The 11,015-nt window shown below is 27.5% G+C and overlaps 3 protein-coding genes across 7 annotated transcripts; 2 read left to right on the top strand and 1 right to left on the bottom strand.

Moving 5' to 3' along the window:
- Positions 1–9: 9 nt before the first annotated feature.
- On the top strand, positions 10–3,613 carry LOC130667459 (presenilins-associated rhomboid-like protein, mitochondrial). The gene is made up of 8 exons (XM_057469043.1): positions 10–227; positions 309–477; positions 558–659; positions 1,626–1,791; positions 1,918–2,138; positions 2,217–2,318; positions 2,393–2,490; positions 3,423–3,613. The coding sequence occupies exons 1-8, from the start codon at positions 181–183 to the stop codon at positions 3,517–3,519; spliced, it is 1,002 nt and encodes a 333-aa protein (XP_057325026.1). The 5' UTR covers positions 10–180; the 3' UTR covers positions 3,520–3,613.
- A 313-nt stretch (positions 3,614–3,926) lies between these two features.
- On the bottom strand, positions 3,927–7,090 carry LOC130667456 (S-formylglutathione hydrolase). Of its 5 annotated transcripts, none has more exons than XM_057469037.1 (5): positions 7,011–7,090; positions 5,881–6,001; positions 5,737–5,807; positions 4,488–4,862; positions 3,927–4,400 (listed from the first exon to the last, which is right to left on the bottom strand). In XM_057469037.1, the coding sequence occupies exons 1-5, from the start codon at positions 7,025–7,027 to the stop codon at positions 3,995–3,997; spliced, it is 990 nt and encodes a 329-aa protein (XP_057325020.1). In that variant the 5' UTR covers positions 7,028–7,090; the 3' UTR covers positions 3,927–3,994. The 5 variants fall into 5 exon arrangements, with proteins under 5 accessions (XP_057325020.1, XP_057325022.1, XP_057325019.1 ...); XM_057469039.1 differs by lacking the exon at positions 7,011–7,090 and adding an exon at positions 6,852–6,988; XM_057469036.1 differs by lacking the exon at positions 7,011–7,090 and adding an exon at positions 6,386–6,408.
- Positions 6,952–10,904, top strand: LOC130667463 (eukaryotic translation initiation factor 4E-binding protein). The gene is made up of 4 exons (XM_057469049.1): positions 6,952–7,128; positions 7,390–7,586; positions 10,359–10,517; positions 10,599–10,904. The coding sequence occupies exons 2-4, from the start codon at positions 7,445–7,447 to the stop codon at positions 10,646–10,648; spliced, it is 351 nt and encodes a 116-aa protein (XP_057325032.1). The 5' UTR covers positions 6,952–7,128; positions 7,390–7,444; the 3' UTR covers positions 10,649–10,904.
- The last annotated feature ends 111 nt before the right edge of the window (positions 10,905–11,015 follow it).

Genomic DNA, 11,015 nt, shown 5'->3' with positions numbered 1-11,015 from the left:
TGATTGGTCACTTGTCTCTGATACAAATAACACCCGGTTCAGTCGCAAATTACATCAAAACTAATCGTTTGTTGCAGAAAAATAGTTTACATGCTGTGCCAGTTTTTAAATTATTTAAAAATCTAATTAATTATGATTATTTATTTTAAATTATAATAAATTTAAGTCTTTTAATCAGAAATGGCATTCAGAACGCTGCTGTATTTAAATGACGCATCTGCTAGATGGTAAATTTAATGACGTAGAATAATAAATTTAAAAAAAAAAGGTTATGATTGCATCAGATTAATTGTTATTTATTTTTTTAGCTTATTAAAAAATGTTTCGTGCAAGAAAATTATTGTGCAAGCTCCTAATTCATTCAAATGTCATCGCGGTTTTAAAAGATTAAGAGAGATAGCAAATAATGACGCGTTTGTAAATACGTCTACGTTGTCACTGAAAAATATATGGAAACCTTTGGGTTTCACGATACTGGTAATTAATTAGAGTTTTAATTATTAATTATGTTGGTTTTTTTGATGAAATCATGAGCTGTCAGTTTAATTTAATTGTAGTTTGGCAGCGCGACACATCTTGGAGCCGCTGTGTGGGAGTATGAGAAAATTCGGAGTCATACTTATAAAATGATGAATCGTTATCACCAATGGCGTGCTACGGTGCGTAAATAAGATATATATTTTAAATAATTCATTGTTTTTGTCCATCAATTTTTGATAGTAATTAAGTTAGCGGAAAATAAGAAGCAGATTCTTGTGAAATATTGAAATTTAATGCCGATGTTGCGTCAAATATTTTAGAATTTTTTAGGGCTCGAATTATACGACCTCTACTAATTTTGATGACAAATATTTATGTGAAATGAAGTCCCGAGTGTAATAAAAAATTAATAAATATTTATTGTAATTAAAAATCGCTGACTGAAGACTTTCGCAATTTAAATTTTGATACCTACTTGTCATTTGTTTGATAGACAGAAAAAAAGGATTTGGCATAACAAATATTTTGCATTATAAATTGAAGACTAAAATCTTCTTAGGACTAGAAAAAGTTTATTGGCGCAGGAATTTTTTTATCGCCTCAAAAAATTTTTTCTTGCTCCAAGAAAATTTTTCTTGTCAATTTATGATGCAAAAAATTTATTGAGATAAGTAAAAATTTTATTGGGACGAGTAAAAATTTTTTGCGCCAAGAAATACTTTTTTCTGTGTACTAATTTCAGATCATTAATTTTATTTACATAAATGACAGTTCTGACTGTGATTAAGTTTTATAAAAATTAGTGTCAATAATAAATAGTATTTATAGTTTCTACTTGATTATAAATCGCAAATGACAATTTACGCCTACACTAATAGTTGGTCTTAAATAAACTTGTTTCTGACTGACTGCTGACACTGAAACTTTAAGTTCCAATGCAGGTAATCATGAAAAATTTGGTGTGTAACTCAGGATAAAACACGATTTCATTGCGGGTGATGTCAGCCAACTTCACCCTGTCTAAAATTGTCGTTTCATCCCTTGTCACACAATAAACTATTTTTTTATTAATCCCACCCTTATTTCCCGCTAACCTGATTGTTATTTTAAATAGTTTTTATATTTATATATAATGTATTTTTTAGCGAACAGGATGGAGAGGAGAATTAGAATCGTGGTGGCGAAGTTTGTCCGATGGTCAGCGTATATTTATTCCAATTTGCTACCTTAATATAATGGTATTCGTCTGCTGGAGGATACCTGCACTTAGTGGGACGATGATGAAATATTTTTGCGCAAATCCAGCTTCTCGTGAGTGAAGGAAATTTAAAAAATAATTATTGTACTTTTAAATGGAGGAGATAATGAATTTTACAAGAATGATAAATAATTTTTTAAGTGGAGTATTACTAGCTTGGAATTTTGTTTAAACTCAAGGTGCAATCTGTTGGCCGATGGTTTTGTCAACCTTCTCACACCATTCGTTAGTTCACTTAGCTGTCAATATGTATGTACTACACAGCTTCAGTACAGCCGCTGTTGCAACACTTGGACGTGAACAATTTGTTGCTCTTTATTTAACCAGTGGGGTATTGTCCAGCTTTGCAAGTCATCTTTATAAAATTGCATTTCAACGACCGGGATTGTCCCTCGGTGCAGTAAGTTTAATATTTTATTATTATTTAAATAATAATATTATCACAAATGGAATTCATTTTTTTTGTCGTAAATTTTAGTCTGGAGCTATTATGGGAATCGTTAGTTTTATATGTGCACAGTATCCTGAGACACGTTTGAGTATAGCATTTCTTCCAATGATCACATTTACTGCAGGAAATGTAAGTAATAATTCATTATATTTTAATCACTTGAATTATGAAACAATTAAATATAAAAACTCTTTCAATTACAGGCAATTAAAGGATTACTGGCGATGGATTCCATCGGTTGTATAATGGGCTGGCGTTTCTTCGATCATGCTGCTCATTTAGGCGGAGCTTTATGGGGAATGTAAGTAATATATTTAATGTCAAGTTGGTCAAAAGCAATATCTATTAAATTCAACAATATGAATAGAATTGCATACATGTATTTTATCAATAATATTTCGTCTTTTCACAAATAGTATAAGGTAAGAGCATCAGTAGCCAGCCCCAAACCAGTTAAATTATATCTATACATATTTTGAGCAAATGGTAAAGTATATGACCGGCTGCTACTGGTTAGAGGCTGGGTACTGGTGCTCTTACCTGCATTCAGGGTTGCCAGATTGGACTACTTATCGCGAATTGGGCGATTTTTTCTATGCATTTGCTACTAAATTAAAGTTTGGGCTACAAGTCGCAATTTGGGCGATTTTAAATGTTTCAACATTGGGAATAATCTTAATCATTATTTTAATTTCCATTTGCCAATGACTTGAATCGAACTTAATTTAAATTCAGTATGTACATCGATAAATATTGTGTTTATTATGGATACTTACATTATTCTTTCATCAAATTTGTCTTAAAAATATCCTATAATTTCATACTGCAAAAAAAAATGATTACAATAATACTTTTCAAAAAGTTAATTTCAATTTATGCGGTAAATTATAGTGTACTCTTATTGGCTAATAAAGAATAAACTGTGAGCTAATATTATTATTTTAAAGTTGAAAATGGTTGGGTGACTTGTCAAAATATTTTATTACTTTTGATCATAGGTAGAGCATTTCAGACAAAAATCTTCTGGTAACCCTGCCTACATCTACTATTCTTATTGAATGACTTGCTGAAGATGTTAGTAACTGTCCAAGTATTTGATTTCAAATACAGCAGTTTCGTCTCAGTGTTTATGCTTTTGACCAACGGCATTAATTTTTTTTTATATATCATAATTATGGTCGTGAGTTTTAAAATTATTGAATTATGTACATTAATAAATTATTTATTTGCTAGATACTGGCAGATGTGGGGAAACTCACATATTTGGCAAAAACGTGAACCTGTTTTAAGTCTATGGCATAATTTCCGTGACCCTCCAAAATCACATTAATTAAACTATATATTTTTAATGCCTCATCACACGGTAAATAAACTGCATTAAATTTAAAAAGTGATTAATAAAATTATTATATTAAATATAAAGAATTTATCTTTTTATCAATTATACAAGAAATATATTAAGGTATAAATAAAACTAATAAGTATCTAAAAAAATAAGGATTTATGATCATGTCGATTATTTATGTATGGAAATAAATCTTACATAATTTTTTGTCAAGTTATCTGTGATTTTAAAATTGAAGATTGTCGGAAATATTTGAAAGGGTTTTTATATAAGTGCACGATATACTTTTATGACTTAGTTTGGAATTTTGAGAATTAAAATTACCATGAAAGAAAACATTAAGTTGGAAATATTAATTTATTTACAAATAAATAAATAAATAAATCAAAGTATTGGTTTTTATAATTATTTTTTTTATTAAGAATAAAAAATATAAAAATGAGTATTTTTAAGTGTTACATTAATTCTTAAGATATTTAACGTGATGCTTAATGTGATCTTCAATGAATGTTGAGATAAAAAAATAACTGTGATCATATCCTTCTTGGTGTCTTAGTGTGAGCATCAAATTATCATTTGCAGCAGCTGCGACTAAATTTTCTGGCATTAATTGTTTAAGAAAATTATCTTCTTTTCCCTGATCAACTAGAATATCTAAAGGCGGCCCAGAATATTTTTTTGACAAGTGCGTAGCATCGTACTCTTTCCAGAGCTCAATATTTTCATCTTTATTTCCTAGATATCCAGAGAATGCTTTTATTCCCCAGTCGCACTCGACGGGGTTGCTGATGGGCGCAAATGCTGATACTGTTTTATACAGTCCTGGATTTTTTAAAGCACAAATCAAAGCTCCATGCCCTCCCATACTAAAAAAAACAAATAACAAAAATAGATTAGTTATTTCCATAAATTAACAAAAGTTAATTAACTGATTAATTATCAAAAATAAGTACCTGTGGCCCATAATTGATTGCTGACCAGGAATTACCGGGAATTTGTTATTGATAAGAGTGGGTAATTCCTTAGTAATGTAACTGTACATTCTGAAGTGATTTTTCCATGGGTCTTGAGTCGCATCGACGTAAAACCCAGCTCCCATACCAAAATCATACTCCGGGTCATCGGGAATACACTCGCCCCGCGGACTTGTATCAGGAATAACGAGAATCACACCGTGTTCTGATGCATATCGTTGCGCTCCAGCTTTCTGAATGAAATTAGCTTCAGTGCAAGTTAACCCTGACAGCCAATAAATTACTGGCACTGGTTCTGTCTCAGCTTGTGGCGGTAAGTAAACTCCGAAATTCATTTTACATTTCAACTCGACACTGCAAAAAAAAATCATTAATACTTTATTCAAATAACTGGTAGTATATTGTATGACAAGGGATGAAACGGCGATTTTAGACAGGGTGAAGTTGGCTGACATCACCTGCAGTGACATCGTTTTTCATCCTGAGTTGTACACTAGATTTTTCATGATTACCTGCATTGGAACTTAAAGTTTCAGTGTCAGCAGTCAGTCAGTTACAAGTTTATTTAAGACCAACTATTAGCGTAAGCGTAAATTGTCATTTGGAATTTATAATTAAGCAGAAACTATAAATACTATTTATTATTGACACTAATTTTTATAAAACTTAATCACAGTCAGAACTGTCATTTACGTAAATAAAATTAATGCTCTGAAATTAGTACGCAGAAAAAAGTATTTGTTGGCGCAAAAAATTTTTATACTCGCCCCAATAAAATTTTTACTTGTCTCAATAAATTTTTTGCATCATAAATTGACAACAAAAATTTTCTTCGAGCAAGAAAAAAATTTTTTGAGGCGATAAAAAAATTCCTGCGCCAATAAATTTTTTCTAGTCCTATGAAAATTTTAGTTTTCAATTTATAATGCAAAATATTTCTTACGCCAAAGCCTTTTTTTCTGTCTATTAAACAAATTACAAGTATCAGAGTTTAAATTGAAAGCCTTCAGTCAGCGGGCAGAAATATTATTTGTTTTCTTCCAAAAGTCGAAACAAGTTTGTTTCTGCTGCTAGCTGAAGACATTCACAATTTTCGCGCTTGCTGATAATAATTCGCGACATTGGACTGAAATTCGCTTCTTTCGTCTGGCTCTAGACACTGAAACAAAATTTCGATGCTGGTATCACGAAAAATATTTATAATCATCATCATGAATTGTAAAAATACCTCTGATGAGAAAAAACTTTCTGCCATCCTCCAAAACATTTATTGTTCGACACTTCCACAATATCCGGCATCTGTGCAGGTTATAAAAATTAAATTCAAATTTTACAAATAAAAACACTACCAACAATTATCAAATGTCCTTACCATGATTGATGAATTAAATCTTGCCCCGTTTCTCAAAACGATATCCAAATACTTGGAATAATTTTTTATGAAAGCCTTCGAAGATAAATTTATCCACTTGAACACAAACGGCTTGACTGTGCTGCGAAAAAACATTCCACTGTAAAATGAAATTTACTAAGAACTGTCACGTGGTCATTCACTATATCAATTACATAATGATAAATAACTAAAAAAACATAATAAATATACCCGATAATAAATATTTTTATACTCAAATAAAATCTTTAGTTAAAAATATATATATATATATATAATGAATAAATATATTTACTTGTTGATTAAAGTGCAATTTTAAATTGTGCAACAGATATTTTTGTGCGTCAGAATCAATGATATACTTGTAGTTTTTTTTTAATTGATAAATAGAAAAAAAAAATTTATATATATATATATATGTATATATACATAAATAAATATCGGAGTAGTAAACAAATTGACCACGTGGTTTTTCTTACTACTTTACCTCGGCATTTCATATAAACAAACATTCATATATATAAATATATATGAATATGTGTCAATTACACACCTATAGAAATATATATATATATATATTATGATAAACAATACTTGCATAAATTTTTCAGCGAATGCATCATATATGATAAAAATGAACGATATATTTTATAAATATTAGTTTTGAATATGATATTTATATGCGTTAAAATTTTTTTTTGCATATCTGCTGGAATATAAACGAATTATTTATTATATAAATTTTTTAAAATTACAAATGATTAATTTAATAAATATTATTACAAATGGATAATGATCAGATTGATTTTATTTTTTTTTTTTTTCCCAGTATAAAAATAAAAAAAAATGAGACGTAGTCATTTAAAGATATGTAGAGTTACGAGTAATGAAAATGTATTGAAAAGATAAAAAAAATAATTATAAAATGAGACCGCGAGTTATTCTCTGCTCACTTTATTTTTACCCTCTCTTAGTCTAGTCAGCTTCTATATAAATGCTTGTATTCTTATCACCTAGCTCACAGCTTTAAGTGTCCACGTTCAGCATTATTACTAAACTAAACTTATTTAACTGTTGACAATTTTTAAATTTAAATGCTCGCTTCTACTCACTGATTTGCAATTAACATGAGTAATAATTAGCCAGGAAAAAAAAGTCTCGTGTCTGTGAACTGAAATCAGTTTGTGATCTGAAACATAAAAATTTAAATTTGAATCTATAAATATTTTGGTAAGAAATTTAAACTGTAGAATAAATTACGTAGCAATTGTACATACACAATTTTTTTACAGAACACAGTACCTAGTTTTTGTTATTCTCTGGCATACACACACACACACACACACACACATTTTAGACAAACTACTCTTGTGTCTGTTTAGTTTTTTTTTTTTTTTAGTAATTAGTACAGTTGTTAAATTACTTGGACAAATTAATTTATCGGAGCAATTACATTTTTAAGTGAATTTAATCGTAAAATAAATTCCTCAGGTGTTAATTTCAAGGTTTTTGTGATAAATCACTCGAATATTTAAAAATAATAACGATGTCAGCATCACCAATAGCACGTCAAGTTACCCAGACTCAAAATATACCATGTAAAAGAATTGTTATTTCTGATCCAAATCAATTACCTGTGGATTATTCGTCAACACCTGGAGGTACTTTATACTCGACAACACCAGGGGGTTAGTATTTATTATTATTATTGTTATTGTTATTATTGTTTGAAGTATAATTAAAATCGCAGAGGACAGAAAAAACATTAGAATTTGAATATTGATAAATTTTTGACGTTTTATAACTTTTACTGTGACTTCATCAGCAACTAAGAATACTAATGAAAACTAATAAAACATCGACAACTTAAAATTTTATTGTTTTTAATTACCAAGTTAATTGTCATCATAAAAATTAAAAAAAAATCTACAAGAGATTTTTTTAAAAGTTCTTCACATGCATTTTGATGACAATAAAGTTAGCAGACATTTAAAAATTTTGGAATTTTTTTTAACAAAAAAATAAATATTTTGAAAAATTGCACGTATTGTTTATGAAATTTTCCACATGTGCATTTTTTTAGAAATATTTTTTTTTCATCATTTATCTGTTAAAAAAACTTTTTTTGAATTTCAAATGTCTGATAACTTTTACTATCATGAATTATTTAAAATTTTTACCCGCCAATATTTTTGGATTTTTTTTAAAAACGATAAATTACAAAAAAAAAATACTTCAGAAAATTGCACCTGAAGTTTTTTAAATTTTCTACATGTGCATATTTTTAGTTTTTTAAATTAGTGTTGAAAAAAAAAATCAAAAAATTGTTAATTGTCTGCTGACTTCAGAATCACATTTAGTTGCTGATGAGGTCACAATAAAAGTGACGAAACGTCAAACATTTATCAATATTCAAATTCTAATGTTTATTTTGTCCTCCCTGCGGTTTTAATTATCCTTAAAATCATTAACCGGATACGATAAGATTTTTATTTATAATAATTATTATTAATAAAAATAATTTTTCGACTGTATCTAAAATTAAATTAATTATAAAAAATTTTAATTGCTCTATTTATAATAATCTTATGAGTCTAACGACCCCTGCATGATCTTTAAGTTACTGATGCTCGAATATATATATATATATATATATAAGATATAAATTTACTTTAATGTTAATTTTTTTTTTTATAATGACCTCTAATTAATGTTTATTCTCGCGTTGATCAAAACATCAGCTGACAATTTCAACTCACGTGTTTGTAAACACTCCTACTTATTTCTAGCTTTCTGCATATAAATTTATATCAACTATTAGTCAACAATACGCTCCAAGTTTAAGTAAAAACAATAAACTACAAATTTTATGTACAATATTTAAATTTTTTATTATTTTACAATCGTTGTTATTTTTCTGATTGTTTTATTCTTTTATTGCCTTGTAACGTCGAAACGATGAGTCAACTTTTATCACCAGTAGTTATGATACTAATATTTAATGACGGAAAATCTACGTTTTATTTTTTTTTTTTTAGTTTGCTGTTAATAATGAGAAATATAAAATAATATTTATTTATTTATGAATAAATATTTTTTTAGTTCACAAAAGAAAACGTTTTATCTTTTATAATTATCAAGCGCTCTTTGTATCACTTGCTTTTGTTCTTTACAACTTTCTTCACTCTGATATAGTTTATAAATAGAATGATAAATTTATAAATTATATAAATACAAAACTTCATTATTTATATAGGCTACCAGTACCAAATATTGACCGAGCTCCAATTAAAGACTGAGTCCTTCAAAAAAAAATTTTTGAATTCTGGAATTTAATTTATAAAAAATTTACAACAGAACTAAAATATTTTTAAGATTTAAATTCCACAATTTAAAAATTATTAAGAGTCTAAGTACCCGGTCATTAATTGGAGCTCGGTCAATATTTAGGAGTTACTCTAAAATGTTCCGTATACGGATTCACTAAAAACGAACTTAATAATTGATCAAAATTGCAACTAATCATAAAAATAATGATAGTAAAGTGAGCAGACATCTGACTATTTTTTAAATTTTTAAATAATAAATTAAAATGTTTATAAAATGAAAATAAAAAAATGCATGCTCAGAAAATTCAAAATTCAGTACATGCATTTTTAAAAATTGTATTATTTTAATTATTTGAATCGTTTATTTGAGAAACCCCATAAGTCATGTTTTTTACGAAATTGGGTTTATTGCATTTTTGGGTTCTTTGGATGTCCCTCCATAGAAATCAATCAAAATATACATCAAATCAGCTTTTAAAAAAAATTAACCGGGTGACAGCAATTTCATTTAATTGAGAAACCCCATAAGTCAATGACTCAAATGAACATGCAGTTTTAGTTTTACAGAAATAATTTTTTTTTTTTTATTTAAAATTCGCGCTTTTTTGGGAAATTAATTTCAAATGTTGTTTTATTGTTGACTGTTATATGACCAATTAACATGTTTAAATTAATTATAATTTTTTGTAATTTCTGAGTTTCAGAGTTCAAATACATATTTAATACTTCATTTTATCAATGTAATATATGATTTGAGTGGAAACATTTAAAAAAACAATGATTTCATAACTTTTTTTTACGTTTGGTTGAGAAACCCTATAAGTCAATCAACTTTAAATAATTTTTTTAAGTAGTTTCAGTTAAAAAATTAAATTTTTCTTGTTGGAATCTTTTTCAAAGACGCTAACATTATTGTATTAAATTATTTATTTATTATTTTAATGTCAAGCTTTTCCAAAAAAATGTTTTTTGTGTTTCCTGAAAAATTTTGTTTTCTTGACTTGTGAGGTTTCTCGAATAAACGATCCATTTAATTTTTTTATATGCAATTAAAAAACTGTCGTATGCCTGCTGCATTTACATTCATATAAAATTGTAATTTATTTATTTCATTGTTTTTCTTTTTTACAGGAACACGAATCGTTTATGAGCGGGCTTTTCTTATGAATTTAAGAAACTCTCCAATTTCAAAAACTCCACCAAACATAACGACAATTCCAGCGGAATTATTAAAAGGATCTCCAACAATAACATCAACTAATGTACCCACGTGCAATAAACCAACCAAAGGTTACTTTCATTTATTATTTATTTAAAATTAATTTAAATTTAAATTTAAAATTAAATTACAACTAATAATTTTTTTTACAGACATCACAGTAATTGAAGAAGGTCCTGAGCAATTCCAGATGGATATGTAGGGATTCAAAAAATACATATGAGAGCTGTGATTAAGAAGTGTTCATTGCGATGTATTTTTTTTTATCATTTTACCAATCATTGAAACAATTAATTTTTTTTTTTAAGTCTTAAGTTTATACACAAATTTTTATTAGTTTTTTAAACTGATAAATAAATTAAATTTTAACTTTTTGTAAAGTGATTGTGAATATGATAATATTTCTGTGTTCGTATGTAATTAAAAAATAAATAAACATTTTAATGATAATACGCAAATATTTTAAAATACATTTCATGTCATACATATAAATTTTGTCTTCAAATAGACCATCGCGTGACTTTAAAGTTCATCAACCTAAGGAATAAAAATTACCTTATAAATGACAA

The sequence above is a fragment of the Microplitis mediator genome, chromosome 5, assembly GCF_029852145.1.
Source record: "Microplitis mediator isolate UGA2020A chromosome 5, iyMicMedi2.1, whole genome shotgun sequence".
Lineage (NCBI taxonomy): Eukaryota > Metazoa > Arthropoda > Insecta > Hymenoptera > Braconidae > Microplitis > Microplitis mediator.
The sequence above is the reverse complement of the archived record's forward strand: the minus strand, read 5'-3'. Positions and strand labels throughout refer to the sequence as shown.

Bases quoted from the DNA above. Each gene is read 5' to 3' on its own strand.
- LOC130667459 (XM_057469043.1), top strand. From the start codon at position 181: ATGGCATTCAGAACGCTGCTGTATTTAAATGACGCATCTGCTAGATG. The intron at 1,792-1,917 runs GTGAGTGAAGGA...TTTAAACTCAAG, and splicing joins TTGCGCAAATCCAGCTTCTC to GTGCAATCTGTTGGCCGATG. The intron at 2,319-2,392 runs GTAAGTAATAAT...TTTCAATTACAG, and splicing joins TCACATTTACTGCAGGAAAT to GCAATTAAAGGATTACTGGC.
- LOC130667456 (XM_057469037.1), bottom strand. The intron at 4,863-5,736 runs GTATTTTTACAA...TTTTTTTTGCAG, and splicing joins AAAGTTTTTTCTCATCAGAG to TGTCGAGTTGAAATGTAAAA. The intron at 4,401-4,487 runs GTACTTATTTTT...TGTTTTTTTTAG, and splicing joins CAATCAATTATGGGCCACAG to TATGGGAGGGCATGGAGCTT.
- LOC130667463 (XM_057469049.1), top strand. From the start codon at position 7,445: ATGTCAGCATCACCAATAGCACGTCAAGTTACCCAGACTCAAAATATA. The intron at 7,587-10,358 runs GTTAGTATTTAT...TCTTTTTTACAG, and splicing joins ATACTCGACAACACCAGGGG to GAACACGAATCGTTTATGAG. The intron at 10,518-10,598 runs GTTACTTTCATT...TTTTTTTTACAG, and splicing joins GTGCAATAAACCAACCAAAG to ACATCACAGTAATTGAAGAA.